Source organism: Scophthalmus maximus, chromosome 20 (genome assembly GCF_022379125.1).
Source record: "Scophthalmus maximus strain ysfricsl-2021 chromosome 20, ASM2237912v1, whole genome shotgun sequence".
Lineage (NCBI taxonomy): Eukaryota > Metazoa > Chordata > Actinopteri > Pleuronectiformes > Scophthalmidae > Scophthalmus > Scophthalmus maximus.
In genome coordinates this window covers 8,965,552-8,989,198 of record NC_061534.1, presented here as the reverse complement: position 1 = coordinate 8,989,198, position 23,647 = coordinate 8,965,552, and the positions used below count along the sequence as shown (strand labels likewise).

Genomic DNA, 23,647 nt, shown 5'->3' with positions numbered 1-23,647 from the left:
TAACATGAGGACACATGAGTGGAGGGTGGGGCTGCAACTCACGGGCGATGTGGCTGAAATCAATATGACGACATTCCCTTTCAAAGACGTCAAAGGCAGTCGATCGGGCGGCTGGCCCTAATTTTTTCCCCCTCGTGGTCGTTTGAGGCCAGACCCAACACAAGCTTTGGCTGATCTAGTCAACGGAGTCTGTAGCTCTTCTGTCAGCGATGACATCAGGCGTCCGTACCACAAACAAAGATGATTAAAGTAAATTCAACCACAGTTGAACGCACACGGTGGGTCACATTAGGCTGAAGGCCAGTAGCCACAGCGTTGTGTTTCTGGCTGTAAAATGAGGTCCGGTCATCAGGAGGTGGATGTTTTCACAGTAACACGAGGCAACTGGCGGCGCAGGGACAATCCCTGTCCAAGCCGAAGCCGCGCCCACCGAGGGGGACGAGACGGGCACACTCAGCAGACAGGGGTTTTGAAAGCAACGGCAAACTGACACGCAAGCTGCAGTGACACGACTCCCCTTTTCTGTTTGCAGGAGCAAGTCAGCTAATCCAAAGACAAAGTCCTTTTTCATGAAGTGTTGACATGAGTGTGTCACCTGTCACCTTGTTTTGACTGGCTCCCTGATCCTGCAACCAAAGGCAAGCACCTAACGGGGATCGCACTGGGATGTACTGTAGTAGTGTCTGTGTGTGTGTGTGCGTGCGCGTGGCTAGACTCACCTGATATGATCTCTGCACACCCAGCTGCTTCTGTATTGTCAATGCAGCATCCTCCTCGTCTTCCTCCCTCCCGCGGGCTTACGAATGCCGAGCGCTGAAGTCAGCGCATGTCCTCGCACACGGCCTCTCAGGTACACGCCTCTCTGAGATGCTCTCTGCCCTCCCTGTGGGGGAGGAAAACGAGAAGAAAGAAAAGAAGAAAAAAACAAACATATGAGAGCCATTTTAACAATCTGTCGTCAGAAACGCACGAAACCGGGCGGAAATTGATTTCATCTGTCTCTCCATCTCCTCTGGCAGTCTTGAGGGGCACACGCTGTCACTTGCCATTTCGCCGACGAGCGCGGATTTCAATTGCAGCATCGGCTACGGCGCAGGGGAAGGTCTGCTGAGGCGCCGAAGACTTCCGAGCAGAGCTCTCATTTCAGATTAGTCCGTCGAAAAGATCAGAGTGTCAAAGGAGATCGTCGCGCCGACGTGATTTTCTTTTCGGCGTGGTGAATACGGAAGCCCCCCTTTTCTTTCTACCGAATTATGACCTATAAAATCAGGCAAAAAGAAAGCCAGTGTCACAGAACCTGTTTTTCTAGCCGGGGGCCCAATATTATATCAGCAAAATAACACTGAGTCACAGCTGGGTACGGCGCTGAACACAGCGAGGAGTGTTGAGTCTTGGACTTTCCCTTTTCGGATGAAACAGGTGACTTGTGCTGTGATTCCGGGTGGTCCGGGCCTGACCTGTCGTTCTCTTAATAAACCGCTCAGTGTAATTATGGGTTGACGTCCCGCCTGCTACCTGCCTGTCAGATGCGAGTGTGTGTGTGTGTGTGTGTGTGTGTGTAGCACGTGTAAAAGTGAGAGAGCCTATGTTTGTAACATTGGACGATGATCTTCCCATGCAGTGATAACAATTGTATTCTTTGACTTCCTGCGAATCTTCTGTTTTGCTCACACACACAGCTGCCTCTTATTTGCCAGGATCCAGTCGCAGATACAGCGTGAACTTTAACACGCGGATTCTTGACATTCTTCACGGGTGTGAGTTACTCTCCGACTCAAACCGGTGCTTGGCCCCGGGGGGCCGCGTCGCTTTCCTGTCAGCGGGTCACTGTCACAGCGTCCGAGCGAAGCCCCTGCCACGTGTGCAGGCCTCTCCAGGCACAGTGACTGCGTGACCGAGGCTCTGTGTTGGAGCTGTGTCGGCGTATCTGGCTTGTTCATGACGGCTCCTGTTGCAGGCAATGCTTGATGTTGAAGGAATTCCAAGTTAATGATCGAGCACGCCCGCTCGCCGCTGAAATGAAGGGGCCAAAAGAATATCCACGTCAGAGCTGCAATATTTCCAAAAATAATGTCTCTGTGTCTTTGACAGTAACAATTAGCCCGGATGCCAAGTCAGTCCAACAGTTGTGGTAGCAATTACATAACAAAAATGACACTGTGAGAGGAAGATTCACACGCACAGACATTCACAGGCCCCGGCTGAATCACTCAGGTGAAATTAAAGCTCCCGGGGGTTTTTCTGAATTGTACTACGCTCTACCAGGGGTTGATCTCACTCATATCCGGCGCCCCAGTCGGTCGGTAGACGGAGTCCGCGTCTCGCACTGGCACTTCAGTGGAGAGACAAACAGGATTCTATTATCGCCGGTGCGGATTTTCTTTACACGGCCGTCCACATCGGCTCAGCACAAAGTCAATTAGCTCGCCACTTTAGAGGCAAACTGCTGCCGAGACGGCGTTGCGATCTCAAAACACACACAAACAATCACACACACACACACACACACACACACACAGGATCAGCCTTTCCCAATACTACCTCTACTGCAAGGGGGAAACAACCAACACACAGTCCATCTTGATCAATACAGCTTTTAGCTTTGGATTTCGCCGTCTTCACAATGTTGTCGGTTCGGAGTATCAAGTAACGCCACGTTGAGGGGTTTACATTTATCAATATGTCTCACGCAAAGTGCAGATAAATGTGTGTCATGTAAAAAAAAAAAATAATATTTGTAATAATTAGTCTAAAATCAAGCTGGTAGAACGTACAGAGTGCTCGAGACTCACCCTCCCAACACAGGAGATCAGAAAGCATCCTGTCACCGCACCCGCACTGGTCGTTCTCTGGAGGAGAGAGGTTGCTTTATTAGCAGGAGCTCATATGTCTGCAATCTATAACTGAGAGGACTGAGGCTAAATTTCAAGCTCAGGTTTATTTCGCTCACTTTGACTTTCAAGAAATCATGAAAAAGTGCCCCTCAACGTCTTCTGTTCTTCCATCTTCGATCATCCTGTGCCTCCTTCTCCCTCTTCCCCCCCTCTCTTTCTGACAGGATGCCGGGTTCTCTGTCACACGGTTGCTGAACTTCCAGGCAGACAACAGAGAAGTTTGCAGCTCGAAGTAATTCAGGACTGCGCTTGCTTTTTCTTGTCTCCGCTCGGCGACTATTGATGAAACGGTCCATCTGTAATTTGATCGGGGCGCTGAATAGTTGGCCGGAGAGCAAGTGGACCCGACAGGTAAGATATGGGACAATTAAGATCAGAGGCCTGTGCCTTCCCAGCTGATGGGAGCCAGGGGAGGCGCAGCACAAAGCTACCAGTGATCGCAGCGACAGTTTATCTCAAAGTTAGTCAAACTGGAGGACGCTGGGGTGCGAGACACAAACGTGATCATCTCTGTCTGTCCTCCGGAGTGGGGATGGAACAAATGCAAACACAGATCTGCATCCCAGGAAGGATCTATGTCGACACACTGTTGTTGTTGTTGTTGTTGTTGTTGTTGTTGTTGTTGTTGTGTTTGTTGAAAATAACTCTGCGCGACTGCGTCTTTCCTTTGGTATGCGTCGGTGCACATGGGAGACACGGTACAGACTGTTCAAGTGTGGGAGGAACAGCAGAAATCTCTGCGGGTGACAGATGGAGAAGCCATACCTGTGGAAAGCCTCCACATGAGATGTATGCATGAGTGGTGTGCACGTGTGTGTGCACGTGTGTGTGCACGTGTGTGTGTGTGTGTGTGTGTGTGTGTGTGTGTTTGTGTGCGTGCGTGCGTGTGTGTGTGTGTGTGTGCGTGTGTGTGTGTGTGTGTGTGTGTGTGTGTGTGCGTGTGTGCGTGTGTGTGTGTGTGGACGAAACTAAAAGACATCATGAAAACATGGAAAGTCCTGGCAGCTGGAAAAGATATCCTAGTAACGCCTGTCTGGGACTGAATCTCTGACAGTTTGTCTCTCGACACACTGCCTCGACGTCCCACCATTAGCTCTGTGCGAGAGTCGCCGTGCTCGTGTTTCACGACAGACTCGAGGGCGAGGCGAAAAACTCAGACGTTCTTTTTCTCCGTCTTGAAAAACAGAAGGATCTTCTGCAGCCGACGCAAAACCTGCGGGCTTTGTCATTTTGGGTCATGGTCTGAAACAACCGCTCCGGCTGAGCTTGTTAATATGCGCCACACATATCTGTGCTCTGATTGGCCGGACTCGCTTCCTGCAATTACACGGGAGGAAACTAAGGTGAAGGGTCACAGCTTGCTAAGTTTAGCCCTGTGGACAAACGCAGACTCGGACCAGTATCTACCTAGATAGTGAACGTTTGTTCGTGGGTTTATTCGCATCAAAAAGTGCAGCAGCTTCAACATCGTTGTGATGTTTGTGATTGTCTGATTTTCTATCTAAGGAAAGGTTAACAAACGTACTTAAAATACAATAATATGGTAAATGACATGAACGCATGCACGGCTATTTTATACATGATATTCTCATGTCGGGTCAGGGGGTGAGAGTTGCATGATTTTTTTTTTTTCTGCAGCCTTCAAGCATTCGTATTTTCTATATCCATTAACCAGGTCACAAGTGAACAGTGCAAGATGAACGCTGGTACATTTCACACAAAGGCCATCAGTGCCAGAAAGTCCACCAAAGCTGAGACACTTGAAGCTCGAGTCTGTGGTCCACCACAGAGCACTGCCTAGTTGCCATGAACCCCCTTATTTGACACGCCATTCCTCCTCATCGTGTGAGCCCAACATGACAGGCGGACCCTCCTGCCAGGAGCACAACCGGGGCCACGGACTGGGTGGTGGGTGCGAGGTTTGATCACTCACTGTGTGTTTATTATTATCCTCCCTCCAAAAAACTGCTCACTCAGCTCTGGCCTCAATGAGCCCCTCTGTCCTGCAGAGAGTCGGAGGGTTGTTGGCACATTCAAAGATAACACCGCAGCACAGACCTACACGAGGTGCAGCGTGTCGAGCGCGGCCGCTGGGATGCTGAGGCAAACGTCAGGACCTGGGTGATGTCACGGGCGTCGGCTCCGGTTCACAGGTTCCTCGCTCGCCGATCGACTGCAGAGCACAGAGAGGTTTTGTGTGTCGTGCATTCAGCAGTCACATGTTGCCATGACTGACCCAATGCCACTATACACACACCCAAAATTGCACACGTTATTCGTTTTTTCGCTGCAATGTGTGTATTCAACTCCCTCGACACTGGCTGAACAGTGAGCATGACAATTTTTTTTTCTTTCACAGTTCAAAGTTGTCCTCTCAATCTCACTACACGAGCTCCAGTATTTTTTCCACACATGATCACATGATCTTCATCAGTTGAGGAAATTTGTCATGGGACAAATTTTAACTTAACGTGGGTGAGAAGAAGGGAAATGGAACATTTGAACAACTGCAACTCAATGAAAAGTGGTGATGAAGATAGACAAAACTTTGATTCATCGACCGTATACAAATTATCAGTATGTTAAATATAAAATGAAAGTTAAAAGGCAACCAATAATTACCCTGACAGACTTTAGTCAACAGATCAATAATCAGTTCACCGTCATTCAATTAAAACAGTCTATGAAGTCAAACTGCATCTCAGCCTGACGCAATTTACAAGTGAAGAATTCCCCTCAGATGAAGCATTAAGATGCACTGAGAGGCGATGATAGCACCGTTCACTGATAAGCATCACCATCATCACCATCATCACCATCACCATCCTCAACATCATCACCACCATCATCACCATCACCATCACCATCCTCACCATCATCATCACCACCATCACCATCACCACCATCATCATCATCATCATCACCACCATCACCATCACCACCATCATCATCATCATCATCACCAACATCACCACCATCATCATCACCATCATCATCATCACCACCATCACCATCACCACCATCATCATCATCATCATCACCAACATCACCATCATCATCATCACCATCATCACCAACATCACCACCATCATCATCACCATCATCATCATCATCATCACCATCATCACCACCATCACCATCATCACCACCATCATCATCATCATCAACAGACTCTGCCAGTAGCTCTGCCCGGGATCCGGCTGATCGTCCCGCAGCAGCTGCCAGCACCAGACCCCGCGGCACACAGGCAGGCTGCAGGCAGGCTGCACAACACGCACTTGAGCTGAATCCTAATGGAGAGCAGCACGGAGAACACAATCCGCTGATCATCCGCTCTGGTTCTTAAAGTGAGGAGGGAGAGAGAGAGAGAGAGAGAGAGAGAGAGAGCTCTGATTGTCACAAGCGCCAACAACCAACGCTGTGCGCAAACTGCGCTCCGACACAAGCGGCCAGACCTTCTTTCTTTCTCCCCCTTCTTCTGTTCCTTAAGACGAGAGTCAACTTACCGTTTTCCTCCTCGCTGTTTTATATCCACATGATCCCAGGCTCGTCTTCCCCGAACACCACCACTCACTGACCGGCTGGCTGGCTGGCTGACTGCGCGCTCCTTTATTTGCGTGTGTCCCACTGTCTTCTGGAAGAGTTTTTTTCCAAGTGAGCCAAGGGCTCCTTTTTTTCCCCTCCTGGTAAAATCTCGTGTGGACCTGCGCACAGCTCCCACCTGCGACGTCTGAGAGAAGTGCACATCAGTACTCTTAGAATGTGTGTGTGTGTGTGTGTGTGTTGTTAGACAATAATCAATGCACCACTTCTGCCTGGTAGGTGTGTTGTTTTCCTCCAGTCCCTATGGAGACTTTTTTTCCTCCGTCTTCCTGCAGGTACAGTAAAGTGAAGGAGGCATCTGGTGCTGGTGCCTGTCTGCCTGCCCGTTAAACGCCTCTGAATAATTAGTGTCCCAGCCACAGATTTATAATGCACACAGGAGCTGTGCTTTGCTGCATCAGTTCTTTCTACGCGTCGACAAACACATTAGGAAAAAAAAGTGCATGCACACAGACAAGAGTTCAGAGGTCAGCCACAAAGAGCGGGATACGATACAATACATAACCAAGAGCTTTGATTTGCGCTGTTCATTGTTGAACACTTTTATTTGAAATGAAAGTGAGAGGAGAAGTGCTGATTTGTGCACAATGACAAAATATCCATTACACAAACTGTTTTTGTTCTTTCTATACATAGAAATTATCTCTAAGACAAATGGAAAGCTTCTGCAGGAATAAATAAAAATTGTTTCATGTTGATTGACTGAATTCTACCCAAACATCATAAAAACATAATCAGCGAGAGCAAATATGACACCACAAGGTCCTGACGGGTGGAATATGGCAGACACGCTGCCAAAAGATGAGGGCTTTGTTCCTCAATGTGATTTTTCAGAATCAGGTCAACAGAGAATTAAAATGAATTGCATTTTCATGCAGTTAATCACTTCATTAACCATGTTGCTCATGCATTTTTTGGCATTTGAAAATGAACATAAACAAGATGACTTCACTACTTGATCTGTTACACCGTTACTTTGCCCTTTCAAAATACTTCAGGGCTGAATTTTATCCTCATCATTTTCATGCATTAACCATAAAGCAGGATCTATGCAGAGTCTTATTTATTCACATTACCAATTTGTTCTTTCATTTACTGGGAATGATTAAATATCAAATGAATTTAAAACAATAATAGCCCAATAAGAAATTTACCATTTCTTCTTCTTATTCTGAGGGCTTGATGCCCCGAAGTCTTTGTGTTGCTACAACACATTGACCGAGAGGCCCATGCTTTCAAATAAATATATATTTTTTTTCCTTAAATAAAAACTCACTTCTAAATCTTGCACCTGCTTCACGGACACGCGGCAGAGCTGTACACGTCGAAAGCTTCTCAAATACATGACGGTGAGGGGCTCAGTAGGTCATTGCAGTAAACTACATGTATCATATCCTGTGTTAAACAGGAAATGCCCATCGAGAGCGCAACACATTCACCCCGCTCAAATAAAAAGCCCAGCAAAAACACGTGTGATAAAAATCCACTTGCACAGAAACATAGAACTGGCATTAAGGGCAAAGAGCGTATTTAATTGTACACCTGCATAGCCACCCTGACAGACTTAAGTGAAATTAAAACAATACCAGAGTAAAAAATAAAGCTTACAGGGGAAAAACCTCTGATCCAAACTTATCCTAGCAGAATACACACCGATAAATCAGATAAGTTTTCATTCTGAAAATATTCAACATCTGACTGTGATATAGATTTGTGTAAAGTGACACCGCTGCCCTGCTCATTTTTCCCGGAGGTCAATCAGAGGTTGACAGTATGGGCATGTTTCTTGCACAGGGGCTTGTCTTTTTTGGAGAAAAATCCCTGACCCTCCAGACTGGCGGAGCAGACCTGTGGAGGGGAAGACATAAAGAGAAGTGTTGTTATTCACGCAAGAGTCCATCTCCATATGTTTGTCTTTTAAATCTAACTTTAACACCTCCTCCTCTCCTCGACCTACTGTGCACACGAAGCAGGTGTCGTGCCAGGTGAATCCCAGGGCCTCCAGGAACTTGTCGCCCGCCTCGATGGGGAAGTCGCAGCCGTGGCAGTTGGTCCCAAACAGGTTATAGAAGTCTGAGTAAATATTGCATTGGCAACGTGTTATTCAGTCTGCGCGCAAGGTCGTCTTTACCAGATCTTGTCTGGGCTCCCTGCGTTACCTTGTTCGCAGTATGGCTGTCCATCCTCCATGTGAAACGTGTTGCCCCTGATTGGCTGTTGGCAGGCGGTGCAGACGAAACAAGACACATGCCAGGTCTGCTTCAGGGCATTCATGACCTCCTGCACAGAAAAATTTAAGAGAAAACAAATGAGGAACAGCTTGTTGAAGTTAATATCCCATAGACTCAATATGATCCATGATTTGAAGACAGAAGGCATTGGGGTTTCTTTCACAAAGTAGACAGCTTTTTGCGACTCACCCCCAGAATCTTCTGGTTGCAGCGGGAGCAGGTGGGGGCGAAGAACTGCTCGTAGCAGCACTCGCAGTACACCTGGCCCCTCTCTTCCACAAATCCCCGGTCTGCCAGGGACGAGTGGCAGTGAGCGCAGTTGAACTCCTCGGGGTGCCACGACATGCCCATGGCCACAAGGAACGGGCCTCTGGTGAGGGACAGGGGATTCCAGGAAACTCAGCGTTAGTGTTTTTTAAGGTCAAAAAGCTTGGTATAAGCAGAATTTCGAGTTCTGATTCAATTCCAAAGCTCTCCCTGTAATTGCAGGTTGGTTTTCTTTCATGCTCGTTACCTTATGACAGTGTTGCACTTGCCGCACATCGGGGTGCGCATACCGGCTGGGATGTGCTCGGCCCGCTGCACCAGAGAGTTGAGGTCCTCCGGGTGGGGCTGTGGGGTGGGGCGGTCGGGACCTCTGGGAGCAGGACTGGTGACTTTGCCAAACGAAGGAGCTGCTCCGCCCTTTGGAAAACCTAAACCAGCTGGGAAAACAATTGCTCATTATTCAAATAAAATTACAGACTGGCTCAGCATGCACGTCCTCAATGAAGCATTTAATAAAATGAACTTTCCTGAGTTGAAAATTGTCAAACCACTGAATACATGGTGTAAATAATTCTGCTTGATTTCTTTTACACTTTTTCATTTAGTAAGCTTAACTTTTTGACACTGCGGTTACTTTGTAGGTGTAGCCGCCGTATTATCAGTGATGTTCATGCTATTGTAAGATATTTAGGATGATGATGTTAAGCCGTTAGCCATACAGTGTATTGCTGTATGACAGAGGAGTGTATATTATTGCATGCTACTTATATTTTCTCTGTATCACTGTCTTAGGGTAAAGTTAAAATTTGTTTTGTATAATAATCTCTTAATATTTTAGACCATTTATCTCCTATATTTCAGACCACACACATACACTGCAATTATAAAAACATAATGAAAACCCCCCCCTACAGCAAGGGAATCATTTCCATAGTTAACCAACCCATACCATTTTACCAAGTAAAACTACTTGTGTTTTTTTTTCTACTGATTCACTTTTTTCTCTACAAAGTCCTATTCTTGAACAGAACATACTATATGTGCATAGTTAAGTGTGTGTGTGTGTGTGTGTGTGTGTGTGTGTGTAAATGGTAATGATTTGATGATCTCTAACGTCCATTCCTGAAGCATGAGACAGCTGGGCTGGACAGAGCCACCCCACCTCTCTCTGCACAGAAAGCGGGGAGTGATTTTTTTTTTTCTTTTTCCCAGTGAGGGGAACAACACATTCCCAGTGCCAGAGACACCCGGAAAAATAATCCCCCTCCTCTCATCTCAAAACACGTTGGAGAGGATGCACAGAATTTCCTCTTCTTTCTCCGTGCAAAGAAAGATCCAGGACGGAGGTCAGTGCTGGCGAGCCTCAGAGGGGAGGGAGAGCTCAGGGGTATGGGGATCGGGGACAGAGACACTATTGAAAGAAAGCCCCGTTATCAAAGACTCGGGAGGTCAAAGGACAAGTGCTCCCGAAATTTCCTCGTAACAGTGAGCAAACAAAGTGAATCAACAGAGAGGGGCACTAGCGGGGAGGCGAGAAGCAGGGGGAGTGGGCTCAATGAGAGGAAAGGGGCTGGGTTGGAGGGAGATGTGGCCTCCAGATGGGGAGGGAAAATAAGCGATTCCCTGATACATTTTACTGGTTGATAATTATTGGCTAAAATAATATTTCTGTTAAGTTATGAGCTACCCCTCATAGCCTCACACTGAGCCGATGTCCTCTGTATATCTGTGGTACTTAAAATCCTCGGAGCACATTCAAATGGAAAACTCACAGATGGCCGGCACTTCATACACTAATTTAATTCATTTTACCCTCAATATATTTAGATATGTTTATGTGTGCTCTAACAAAAAAAATGGATAAAAATAAAAAGCATTTAGACCATTCGATTTCGAAGGTGGAAAGAATCAAACAGTTAATCGCAAACATAAACGGTAGGGAAACCCCTGGCTGTGGCCATGTTCCTGTGTTTTATGAAAGATATTTTAGTTCAGCCTAGTGTCTTTTGCAGTGTCATGGCATAATAATAATAAAAGAGACAGTAGAAACTTGCCCGTATCATGCAGCTAAATTCTGGAAAAGAAATGCAGATGATCCACAGCCACCCATTACACGGATCTTTTATTGGTGTCACGATTTTAGTAATAATTATTCAGATAATTCCTTCTTTTCCTTCAGTACCATCATGTGCTGTTATCTGTATGAAATCTGGTGAGGTGGGGTGGATGGTGACAAGCCGCCCACACAGCAAAACAGAAACACGATACATTCGTGAGTCTGTCTTTGCAACGTTGCAGTAAGATAAAGATACGGGGGGGAAAAATGTCAGCATGAGATGACATTCAGAATGGATCACCGCAGGACTGCAAATCTCAGTTCTGTCCGTTCTGTCTCTCTATAGTCACAGGCAGATGGAAGGAGAGCAACGAAAATAAGTCACTTATGTGATAAACCATACATGTACTGATATTTTACTGTGATCGCGTCATCTTTAAAATGTTTATTTGCATCATGTACAGGCTAAATATGATGATAATGTCCTGCTTCAGGAGGTGATGAGTTAAATTTTCTCAAGGATTCCTTAATGGTACTAAATGTATGGGTCAAGTAGCACATACCCAGCCACTTTCCAAATCCTCACTGTGAGATACATGCTTGTTGACTTGAATTTAAGTGTGTGTTAATCTGATGAATAACACAGCCAACAGAGAAGTAACTGTGTTCTCTCCCACTCTCTTGCCTGTACCACTTTTAAAAACGCCATTTCTCCTAAAAAAGGCCTCCAGGGGAACACATTAGGGCACAGAGTGTATCTGTTCGTGTAGTGGTGCTAATAATGACCCCTGACTGATGCCTTTTAGTAAATATTTATCCTGACCACCTCGGGGTCTCGTGGCAGGGATTGCTGGGTAGTTTTTTTTTTAAAAAGCAACCCCTTGACACAAAATAAAACGAATACTACTCAATTTCACAATCTGATTTGCCAAGGCAATCTTGGAAAAAGCTCATTAACGGAATACCTTTGGTTTTTATAAAGCTCATAATCCTAAATGGCTTAGTTTCAGGCATTAAACCTGCAATAAACGTTACAGCCGAGCAGCAGGGATTTAGAGGAAAGGGGCTGCCCTCTACAGGCTAGAAGAAGCAGCTGCGCGCACACAAACACATTCCAACATTTAAGTGGCAGTCAGTTAGTGAAGTAGGTGAGGATTTTCTGTACAACGTCACGCTACCTGGTGAACCCCCAGGCTGGTACGACGGCCTGTTCTGGGCTGCAGGGCTCTTGAATGCGGAAGTGGGTACGCCGTTGCCATTCCTGGGTGCTCCTGCAGATTTGGAATATGTCTTTGGTGCAGGCGACGTGTGCACAGCGGGAGCGGCTTTGTCAACCGCCTCACTAAGAAACAGATATATACACTTTATAAACACACACACTGACACACACAATCTGACAAGTTGTACATCTTCATCAGCGTCGACAGATGCCTGTCACCCTGATGTTTGTGGAAACATCATGGCCAAAGTCTTCTCCTCCCCATCTGGTGCGGCGTGTTTGGGTAGTAGAAGAAAGAAATCTTGGGGGGGGGGGGCTGTGCCACCACCTGACCCCAGAGTCACTGCTCAGTGTGACCTGCTTGGTTACAATCAGCTCGTTTCAGTGACACGTGCAAACAATCAGGACAATTATGGAGGCACTTTGTAATGGGACTACACACTGCTGCCCACCATCCATAGGGCTTTTCATCTACAGACATAAGGGAACAATTACAGATGGTGGTGCCGGAGTATCTTGTGTACATCCAGCTCGCCCTCCATTTGATAATTTCGCAGCAGGAGACAAGCAGTAGAATCTCGGAAGGCGGTTTACTGCTTTTATTCTTCTGAAACAGCAGCGGCAGGGACACTGCGGCAACGGGGAGGTCTTTTTCCACGCTAGTATAAAACTTTTAAGAGCTACAATATATTTTAGGAGAAAATGAGATGCACTTGTCTTCCTGCTAACCATCCCTCATAAAACCTAACTGCTTTCATTTCAAGCTGACGACCTCCTGTGGGCAGCAAAGTGTCCAAATTACATGAAGGTTAAAAAGCGGCGTATTGTTGCGTGTATTGTGTTTCTCAGCTGGGGAAGATTTCACACTGTGGTAGCTAAAAGCTGCTTCTCAAATTATTCTATATTTTAATTAAATCATAATTAGGTTTTTTTTGCCTCCTAGACAGACCAGTTGAGCAAAGAATTTGCACCAAGAGGTTAAGAAATTGTAACTTTTAAGCTGTTGGGTTTTTCTGCTGTCAACCACAGATTTATGATTATGTTTTATCCTGTTTTGACACTGTTTTATGTGTTTTCTGCCTCTTATCCAGTCTGTTTCATGGTCTCATTACAAGACTCGCTGAGGGAATGTAATGCCAACTTCAGACATTCAGATTGATATAATATCATCCACTGGTTTTATACCGTACGAGACAGACAAAAACATTTTAACCATCTACTATTCTTACAGAGCTGAATCATCCATATCACAGGCCTCCACCTACTGGAAATGAACAGGTTGACTGTTTTCTGCCGGGGGAATAAAAGAAGGAATGGAAGAGATAGTCACCAGCAGTACGGAAATAAAGTTTATTGAGGTGAAATCATCAAAGGTTGACAAGTTAAACCAGTTCTGTTAGTACAGAAAGTAGATACAGACATGCACTGAAAAATAAGGTATAAGATGACAGAAAGTGTCCAGAGGGAAAGTGGAGGCTCAGAAATAAACAATAAGCAATAGAAAAGACAGAAAACACTACAGAAAATGAAGTAACTATAGAAAAGAAAGAAAAACACTATAATATGATGTAATGTTGAATTTCAATTCAATTCAATTCAATTCAATTTTATTTGTATAGCGCCATATCACAACATACATTGTCTCAAGGCACTTTACATAGTGAGGTCACAGCACACATATTTACTTGCATGCATGCTTTTAACTTAAAATAATTACAACTAGAAGTTAAGAATATAGAAACATTTTTACAACAGGGTTTATTTGCTGGTCATTCAATTCCTTTCAGTTTTTTGTTTCAACTTTTGACAAAAGTACTGTACTTTCTTCAAATGAAGGCTGTAACTATGTCGGTACAGTATGCAAAAGGAGGCAATATAAGTTAAATAATGGTCAAATTAAAATAAATAAAACACGAAACAATATAAAGCACACTTTTGTCTACTGCAAATTTAGCAATCGTGCTGAATTGTCGTGATGCCAATCTCTCAGCTTGTTGTACTTGAGTCCTACAACCTCTGGGTCCAACTTGTTTGCTCTGATTCTTTCCCCCCATAGGACAAGATTAGAAGAGAGAGAAAAGGAGAAAGTTGGATGGTTAAGGTGGAAGAATAAAAGTAAAAGACAAGGAAGCACTGGAATAAAGCAAGTCACAGAAAATAAATATAAAACAAGAGACTCTGGCAGATGTTTCCTGAAATGCAAACCAGGGGAGATATAAAATAGCTGCTCTCTCTCTCTTTAGGGAAAGCACACTTATTAAACTCTCGCCAAGAGGAGGAGAGCAGGAATCCCCTTCTGGCAGGGCCGCCATTACCCACAATCCCACTTAATTACCCACAGTTTCCAGTGAGTGACACACTGATTGGTTGGGGATCTTGTACGGAGGGCAGACTGTGTTTACTGTAGAGTAAATCGACTTAAGACTGAGAAGAGCAATAGCCATTACGGCGCATGACAAGTCGATGGCTATCTCCACATAACCGTCTTCCTCAGTGCGGTCTCCACAAATTCAGCCTTAAATTAAGTGTGATGCTGTGGGCTCGTAAAATGAGGAAATTGGGGCTTAACTCTGAATCACAGGCTGATAGACATGCTTACACAAGGACTTTGGGGGCCAATTCTGAATGTGAAACCTCTGTCTGTAACCCCAAAAATTATAATAATAACGCAGTTACCAAAAAAAGATGCATCACATACAGAAATGTAAGTTGCAGAGAAAAGAGAAAGGCAGAAAGAGAGTGACCGAACCCACAGAGAAAAGATTTGATGTTAAGAAGCACCGACCACTTACTTCTTTCCATTGTTCTCTGGAGCTTGCTCTGCAACAACGAAGAAGAAAAAACAACGACAAGGAAAACAAATGTAAAATGAGCAATAAATGGCCAATGATATGGGCAGACACTGCGACTGGTTGCAGCTTTATCTTTGCTCCAACTTATTCTACATTCATCATCAGAACTGAATGAGGGAAGTGTAATCCCTGCAAAGCTAGACAAATTGATTATACTATACATCAAAAAGCAAACTGCATATTCCGCATAGTTCCGGCAACATCAACAGGAGAGGAGACGTACAAATCTCTCATCTTACCTCATTCTAATGAGCCAGTTACTGTAAATGTCACTTTGCATCAGTTGAATAGATCCACGGCCACGTGTACATACACAACGGAGGGCAGCCCAAAGCCACAGCCTCCCCGTGTAACAGTCAAGGTCGCTTACAGTCAAAGCAGTAATGTAAAAAAAAAATTGAATGAAAATCAAGTGGCGGTGAAATCTTTATTCTATTATTTAAAGGAAGTATGAAATCGCTATAATCTAAAGAGGGTTTTGATTAAAAAGGAGCCCATGATTATAAAACAGGGAGGTAATAAAAGTCAGTCAAGAAAAACTGCTGCAAAGATGTTGGAGGGCCATGTTAAAGTGCCCGAGCCAATATTGATTTACAAGCTCTAACATGAACTGAAAGCTGCGCACAAAATGAAAGTAGAAAAATGAATAAGTCTCTGGTGTCCATGTGGGAAGACTGCAGTTGGTACACACCGTTCTCAGTGCCAGTGAGCTGGGCCAGGATACGGAAGGAGCGGGACTGGGAGGTGCCGGTCCGCGGGTGCCAGTCCTCCGTGTCCTCCATCAGACGCTTCTTGCTGGAATCGCTCAGCGGGGACGCATGATCCTCAACCTCTACGACAGGTTTCCTGCACAAGCAGATCGACCGAGAAATCGTGACGTTACAGACACGGAAAAATATCAATGAGATAAGGGCTAAAAAACATTATCAAATTCTTAAATATCAACTCTTCGGGTTAATAGTAGAACACAGAACACCCATACCACATAACAACCAGCACACATAGTACACATACAGTATATACTAAGTCATGGGAGCTCCAAATTCAACCAAGCTGCAGCTTGCAGATACACGTTTGACACCGTGACCTAACATCTGTTAACATTTCCCAATTACCTCCTTGGTCTAGGAGGAGGCGGAGTTCTGCAGGTGATCAATGAGAAGGCAGAGCACCAGAAATGTGCAAAAGGCAGAAAACACATTTTTAAGTCACTTCAGGTAGAAATATGTTGTGTCACGCACTGTCGATGTAGGAAGTTTTGGGACTGTTCGGACCTATACTTACTTCAGACTTCTCTGAGGCTCACTATCAGAGAGGAAAACCACAGAATGAAAGTCAGCCAGGTGATGAAACTATATGCAGCGGCGGGGAATTTATTAACGATAGTGAGCAGGTGGAGACACGTTGATTCATTGTGGTAAAATGAAAAAATCACATTCCCACGTATTAATGAGAGCGTATTAATCTTGAGACTGAGTGACAGTGACTACATCTCACCACAAGGTGGGAGTAGTGTGCTATGAAAACAGGATGAGCGCTGAAGGGTGCTCTAGAACGCAATTATATTTATGTGAAGTGTTGACATGCACAGTTTAGTTCAAGTGCAGTTCCAAACTGTGAGTCAATTACATGTCACAAGTCCAAGTATTTAGAATAAAAATGTGTGTGTGAGAGTGTGTGTGTGTGTGTGTGTGTGTGCGTGTGTGTATTTGCATATGGTGTGTCAGGTGAGTTTAACTGAAAGATGATCGAAGACAGCTCAAGTCAGGCTATTATTAGCCGAAGGTGAATGCACGGCACTTGGCAGTGATTTAAAAGCCTTGAGTAAACACACTGACACTAGTAGCAGTCAGAGCTGGACAGATGCAGAGCAGGGTGACTTCAGCAGAGGGTGCCGACAGGCCTGGCTGCTCTGGGTGTAAAAACATTAGCTAACACCCCCCCCTGCTTGTACCTTGACATAAGCATGTACTGTACATTGGATGAGCTCGCATGTGAGGTTTGTGAGGGTTAGGTCAAAGAGGCGCAAGCGTCCCTCTGGTAATCATAAAGCTGAGCGACATGGAGGCCTTTAATCACGTTCCACACGGCAAGACAGCCAGTAGCGTGTTATCATTCACAGCACTAACTTGATGTCTGTGTCTTCTCCTTCCTGTTGGAGGAGGAAAAGCTTCATGGAAAAGAATTGAAGCAGAGAAAGAGCATGAATAGACCAGATGGAGAGAAAAGGAAAAAAAAAAAGGTACAGTCCCAACACATGAAAGGCCCTTCTGAGAGAATGTGCGGGTAGAGAAACCACAGAAAGCTGACAAAGTAAAGCATGCAGGTCAGAAAACAAACACACTCATGCAGAAAGGAACACACTCGACCTCAAAAAGTGACAGTCCAAGGTTCTAAGTGACAAAAAGATTGAAGATCACTTCTTGGTAGTTTTTTTCCTCAGGTTATCTGGCCAAACGCATGATAAAATGCGTCGTCATGACCATACCTGAATATCTCCCACTCTCACCGCTGTTAACTTTGTAAAAGCAGATATCGACAGGTGTCACAGATGCATTTAAGTGTGAAGGAACAGGTTTTGCTCACTTAAAGCAGAGGAAAACACATCCCTGACCTATTTTTTCAGGTGAGAGAGCGGAGGGGGAAAAACGTAGACGCGGGAAAGCACTTGAACCTATCCAGTCTGCTGTGACCCATTCAGTGTGCCAGACACCCTGCCGATGGAGCCCGGCCCATCCAAACTCAGCTCTGTCCCTGCTCCCTGGAAGCACAGAGCTGCCAGGATTCTGCTAATTGGAAACAAGTGTTACACCGGCACTGGCTGTTGGGCAGACGGTGTGTCGGGCAGAGTTGTGAACCCCACTGTCAGTTAACGATAAGGCGGGCAGTGGCATCGGGTAAGTATGTTGTCTAGGCTCTGTTCCCTTTTCCAGTGGCCCTGTGGAAGATTTAAACAAGATGTGCAGCATGCCATGGATTCTCCCTGTTCAGTATGCAGCTGTGTGAAAACTCGGTTGATGGACTGTTTCAATGTTAGCTTTTTAAACGAGACGCACATTTTGAGGCTAAAAAAAATGGGGGCATGAGCACGGGCACGGAGTATTTCATTTTCTGTAATTCATGTACATTCCTTCAGAGAGCAAGAATGTCAAAAAAAAAAAATCCGCAGCCTTTGTGGATCACAATTCCTTCTGGGCCTGCTAACTAAAGCACAAAGTGTACTGTAGGTATATAACTAAATCCCTCCATAATATTTCACACTTCCACCAACATGAGTAGTGAGAATCCTCTGTATATACAGTGGCTTTACAAAGTACTCAGACCCCTTCACTTTTTGCACTCTTTATTATGTTGTAGATTTTATTCAATATTGATAAAGAAGCCAGCTATCTAAACCCGATATACCGGGTAAAACTTTTAGCAAATGACAAACTGTCTGGTGAACACCAGGCACTGCTCATCTCCAGAGACTGGTCGGAATTAAAAGGACGGATGAATGCAGCCAAATATAGAGAGGTCTTGAAAGAACCTGAGACTGGGACAACAGTTCACCTGTCAGCACAACGCTGACCCAAGGCAAACACAGCCACGCAAATGCTGAAGTCTCTGACTGTCCTTAGTGGCCCGACCGAAGCTCAGACCTGAAACTCTGAACATCTGTGGAGAGACCTTACAAAGCTCTGATTGCTGTAACAGGGGCTTTTACAAAGTACTGAATTAAGGGTCTAAATATGTTTGTTTTCTCGGCCGTTATGGGATACTGAGTGGAATATTGAGGGGAAAAATCAAAACCACAAAACAATAAAATGTGCAAACGGTGAAAGGGTCTGAATACATTCAGAAGCCACTGTTTATACCAGACTTCAGTTTACTATTCATATAAAGAGGGACGGTGTAAGAGTGAATGTATGAAAACTGCGTTTGACGATCGGTACCTACCCGTTGAAGTTCTCTGACAGGCCCTGGCTCTCCAAAAGACCTCGCCTCTGTCCCATCGCCACCTCACAAGCGTTGGCATTAGAGTAGAGGTTGAAAGGTGTGTTATAGACGGAGGGCTGTGGGGCAGTGGGTTGGGAGGAGGGGGCTGTCACTCTGGCTGGGGAGGAGGAGTTAGATGAGCAGGAAGAGGCAGATGGGGAGGTGAAGGTTGAGCGAGCAGGGCCGGGCCTGGGAACTGAGTTGGCCGGAGTCGAGTTTGGAGCAGGGTGGCTGGACTTCAGCAGAAATGGAGGCTGCGGTGGCTGAGAAGGGGCAGCTGGCGTAAAAGCGGAGGATTCGGAGGGAATGGAGGCCACCCTGGGGGCGGCTGGGGAGGAAGCTGCAAGCACACCGCCGGCCCCGCCGAACGGCCGAGCTGTCTTGTTGTACGCAGGACTGGACTGACTCGGAGGCTTGGTGTATGCGGTGCTCGGGGCGGGGTGAGTGATTGGGACAGGCTTTATGATTTCCTGAGGCTCGTCCTGGATAAAAGGTGAAGACGTACAACATGCACAAACAGCAAATCCACAGTGAACAACATGCATGGAAACACAATGAATGAAAGTCATGCCTGTGCCAAGGGGTGCGGTAACAAGTGCCTCTTAGGTCAGTAATGCACGCCATGCCAATTTGTGTTCTGACATAATCTCAGAAGGGCAAAATGAGCATGTTTACCATTATGTTATTATAGTATCATATTCAAATGACAAACAGAATTCAGACACCTTTCAATTTATGTACTTCATACCTTAGGCACTCCCTCTTTAGGGGCACTGGAGGGTCTGTGAAGAAAGAAAGAGAATTATAAAACCACTGCTCACAAAAACATGTTCATTGCACACATTAATAATTTCGCTATACACTTAAAAATTCTCATCATTACATGACTGGACAGTGTAACTGGTGTGAAGGATCAAACTGCTTCATGAGCAGAAATGAGGTTCAATAGGATGTTAAGCTTGTAAAGTGATGCTCGCAAATGTTCTAATAGTTAGTGGTTGTAATCTGTAAAATAAATCTGCATGAGAAATTCAAGTTTCTGCAAGTTTAGAAAAGATTTGTAATTGTGGAAAATGTTTGTCAAAAGAAAAAAAGGCTGACTGTGAAATTTGAGGAACTTTGAGACCCCCATTTAAAAATAACAGTAAATAAATAAAGGCACCCAAATGTTTCCAGTGATGGTACAGTATGTCTCTCTCAAGAAAAGGTTTACGTTCTGGACGTTGACTTTTATTGCACAATGAAATAACTGGAAACAAATGGCAGCCTGGAAAGCAGGAAATGTTCAAAACTGTACGCTGTGGAGAAAGGATAACAATATGTGTGTGTAATTTGTAGTCAAGGTGCTAAAATATGCAAAACCACCGATATGTCTGGACCCACTGCACTTCAGGGCGTGTGTGTCTGCATGCAGGCTGGTGTTGAAGTGGGGCCTACATCTGATTTACACTTGTTTTGGAGGCAGCTCCCACAGTTTTATCACCTATGGGAGAAGAGGGCGGTCTGTTCATCTCTTCACTCGAGATGTCCTTGACAGAAACAGCAAATAGCCAACACACTTCCGTCTCCTTTTTCTCTTTTTTAATATTCTTATATTCGACTGAACCCCAACACCTAACAAAAATGCATTGTGTATTATGTCTCAATATGTATTACAGTATGTTTGTTAAGCTTTGAAAACTCAAATGCAGCCAGATGCCTTCTCGCAAGAATGTGCCCTATTTTTGGTCCTGACAACGCAGACAGTGTGTCCCTTATTCCTCATAAAAACAAAATACAAAAACGAAAAACAGACAGGACCAGGCTGGTTCTGCACCATAAGCTACGGTATGTCCGCTGGCGTCCTTCCTTTCTCTGCCATATTAGGAAAAAACGGTCAACAAGCTCTCACGCATTCCCTCTCTGACTGAGCTGAGGCGCAACAACCGAGCCTGGCACTGGGCTATGGCAGAGCCCCACCCTTCAACCAGACGTTGATGTCATCTATGCCCATACTTGAACGTACAATTTCCACATAGCAATTAATATAAAGTATGCAATGTGCTTTATTATTGGATTAACTTATTGTGCCAAGAAAAATACTAAAAGGTCACAGGACCCAGCCCACGACCATGATCCATTCACTATCTATCTGCCTTTCCCCCGGGCAAACTGAAAAAACGCTGGCTAACGGTGGTCCAGAGAAACATCTGCTCTGCCTGGTCCCTCGCTGCTGTCCCCCTCCCTGCCTGGCTGGACACACTGTGTGAGTGTGTGGGCGCATGTCTATGTATGTACAGGACTCTTTTTGTCATGCCTGTTGTCCTCCTGGTGGTGTGTGAACTCAATTTAATTTTCCATGCTGGCCTCAGCAACACACCCTCTGCAGTTCGCTCTTCAATATTCAAACCGAGGTGAAGTTATGGAAACATGTAGAAGTAAATCAGTATCACTTGTATTAATCAAAACAGTATTCAGACAAAATGAAAAATTAAGGAACAAAGTGCAAGTCATGCAGTCGTCTATATTCATATTATTTGTGTTACGAAACTTATGTTAATGTGGGAGAACAAGAAGAAAAAAATCAATATATAATATTTTACATTTAACTGTTATCCTCTTTATTACAGTGGATAATTATAATTAATTAATAGTTATAGTTAATTAAACTCAGCTTGCCCATAAATACAAAAGATCTTTCTTTTTCTTTCTCGCCTTGACTATTTCTATATCAGCAGTTTATCAGGTGGATGTTCATAGGTCATAGTAATTTGTGTTGTTTGTTTACAGAGAAATATTGCCCCTGTTAAAGAGCTAGTCATGACTTTGCTCAGCCTCAAACATGCTTCAGCTGGTTCCTCCTGATCTAATCAGGATATATTTTTTTATTAGATTACAACTGCAGATATCTACAAGGTTTATATATGGGCCAACTTTAGACTATATACAGGTACTTCAAAATTTAAGCTGATAAATATTTGCTAAATATGAACACATGCACGCACGCAAGCACGCACGCACACATCCAGAAGAAAATTTGGAGGTTAACCAGAGAAATACATCTGAGGGCAAAGCAGACTGACTGGTTTCCACCTTGACTCCGTCTCTTTGCAAGCCAACAGAAACACTCTGGCATTTGACTGAGTGAAGGAGCACCTAATAGACGCAGCTTTCTCACCACACACACTCACACAGACTCTCACCACGCTACACGCGCGCACACACACACAGACACAGACACAGACACACACACACACACACACACACACACACACACACACACACACACACACACACACACACACACACACACACACACACACACACACACACACACACACACACACACACACACACACACACACACACACACACACACACACACACACACACACACACACACACACACACACACACACACACACACACAAAGCCATTTCTTTTTCGACACGGAGGGCACATTGTTTAAATAAGTGTAGCCTTTCATTTTCCCTGCACTGTTCTCACTTCAGTTTCACAAGATGACGACTGCAGACTTTAATGATCCTCTGTCAAAACCGTCTCGACTCCAAGCAGCTGTGTCTGTCTGTTCCTCTGTTCTCAGTTTGGTTTAGTATGCTCTCATCATGTCACAGCCGACTGGGAGCCAGAGCTGGGCACAAATATTGTATGATATGTGGGAGGCTATAGGGCATAGTATAGAATAAACTTCATACATCCTGTTGATGCCAGACACAGGTCACATGACTCCGAAACCTTTCTGAAAAACATCTGTCCTCCTATATTTAACTCGTGTGATGAATGTTAGAACTCAGTGGGAGACCCGGGCGAACACTGTTTTCTCAGATTGACCACATGCGTGAAAATTTGAGGAAAACCATGAAGAAGAAGGAAAACAAAGAGGGGTACAAAAAAACATAGGAAAGCAAAACAAAAACGTCAATAGAGGGAGTGTGGAAAATGTATGTATTTTATGATTTTCTGTTTTTCTGTGCAGCCAGCCTCATCCGCTCAGTGGCAAAACTCACAGCTTGTGTCTGGCACATGGCCTCTCCCATCTGTACATGTTCCTCCTCTTCACACCGCTCCTTCATATTAACCCAGAATGATTTTTTCAGAGGAAGGAATTTTAACATTTTAGTGGAAAGAGTCAGAACAGAAGTTTTTTTTTTTTTTTTTTAAAAGCAATAGATATGCGAGTGCAATTTCCACAGTTTAAGCTTCCCTAACTTGTAACCGGAACAGCCAGTTGCTGCTGTCAGTTGCCCGGATACGTCACTATCATGGTTAATCCCCGTGTCTGCGTCTGTGTGGTGTGTCGGAGTCAAGTAAGAACCCCCCGTGCACTTTCCCATATCAGCAGTCACTTATGTCGGAGAGATGGTGGGCATCCATACCATTCATCTCCACGTGCCTCGCCATGCTCTCCTCTGCACTAAAAGTGCTCGTCATTTTGCGAGTGATAACTCTCTGCTTATCCTCGGATTTGCATTTAATTGCACCAAGTGTTAGACATTTTATCAAGATAAGCTTGATGAACAAAGCAAGTAGGGAAATGAGAGAGTTCT

General features: G+C 44.8%; 2 protein-coding genes across 5 annotated transcripts in view; both read right to left on the bottom strand.

The window, feature by feature from the left end:
- bmpr1bb (bone morphogenetic protein receptor, type IBb) overlaps positions 1-6,612 on the bottom strand; it is a 44,870-nt gene extending 38,258 nt beyond the window's left edge. For both annotated transcript variants that reach the window (XM_035607775.2, XM_035607777.2), the window contains exons 1-2: positions 6,401-6,612; positions 720-883 (exon numbers count right to left, since the gene is read on the bottom strand). The gene's annotated coding sequence lies outside the window, so the exon portion shown is untranslated. The remainder of the gene's footprint in view (positions 1-719; positions 884-6,400) is intronic.
- A 397-nt stretch (positions 6,613-7,009) lies between these two features.
- pdlim5b (PDZ and LIM domain 5b) overlaps positions 7,010-23,647 on the bottom strand; it is a 36,112-nt gene continuing 19,474 nt past the window's right edge. The window contains exons 4-13 of one of the 3 annotated variants that reach the window (XM_035607772.2): positions 19,849-19,882; positions 19,062-19,582; positions 15,814-15,968; positions 15,063-15,090; positions 12,230-12,393; positions 9,243-9,432; positions 8,918-9,098; positions 8,657-8,777; positions 8,455-8,570; positions 7,010-8,345 (exon numbers count right to left, since the gene is read on the bottom strand). In XM_035607772.2, coding sequence (XP_035463665.1) covers positions 8,256-8,345; positions 8,455-8,570; positions 8,657-8,777; positions 8,918-9,098; positions 9,243-9,432; positions 12,230-12,393; positions 15,063-15,090; positions 15,814-15,968; positions 19,062-19,582; positions 19,849-19,882 — 1,600 coding nt within the window. In that variant the 3' untranslated portion in view covers positions 7,010-8,255. Of the gene's footprint in view, positions 8,346-8,454; positions 8,571-8,656; positions 8,778-8,917; positions 9,099-9,242; positions 9,433-12,229; positions 12,394-15,062; positions 15,091-15,813; positions 15,969-17,251; positions 17,293-19,061; positions 19,583-19,848; positions 19,883-23,647 lie in introns of all 3 variants that reach the window. The other 2 variants (XM_035607773.2, XM_035607774.2) reach the window with 2 other exon arrangements.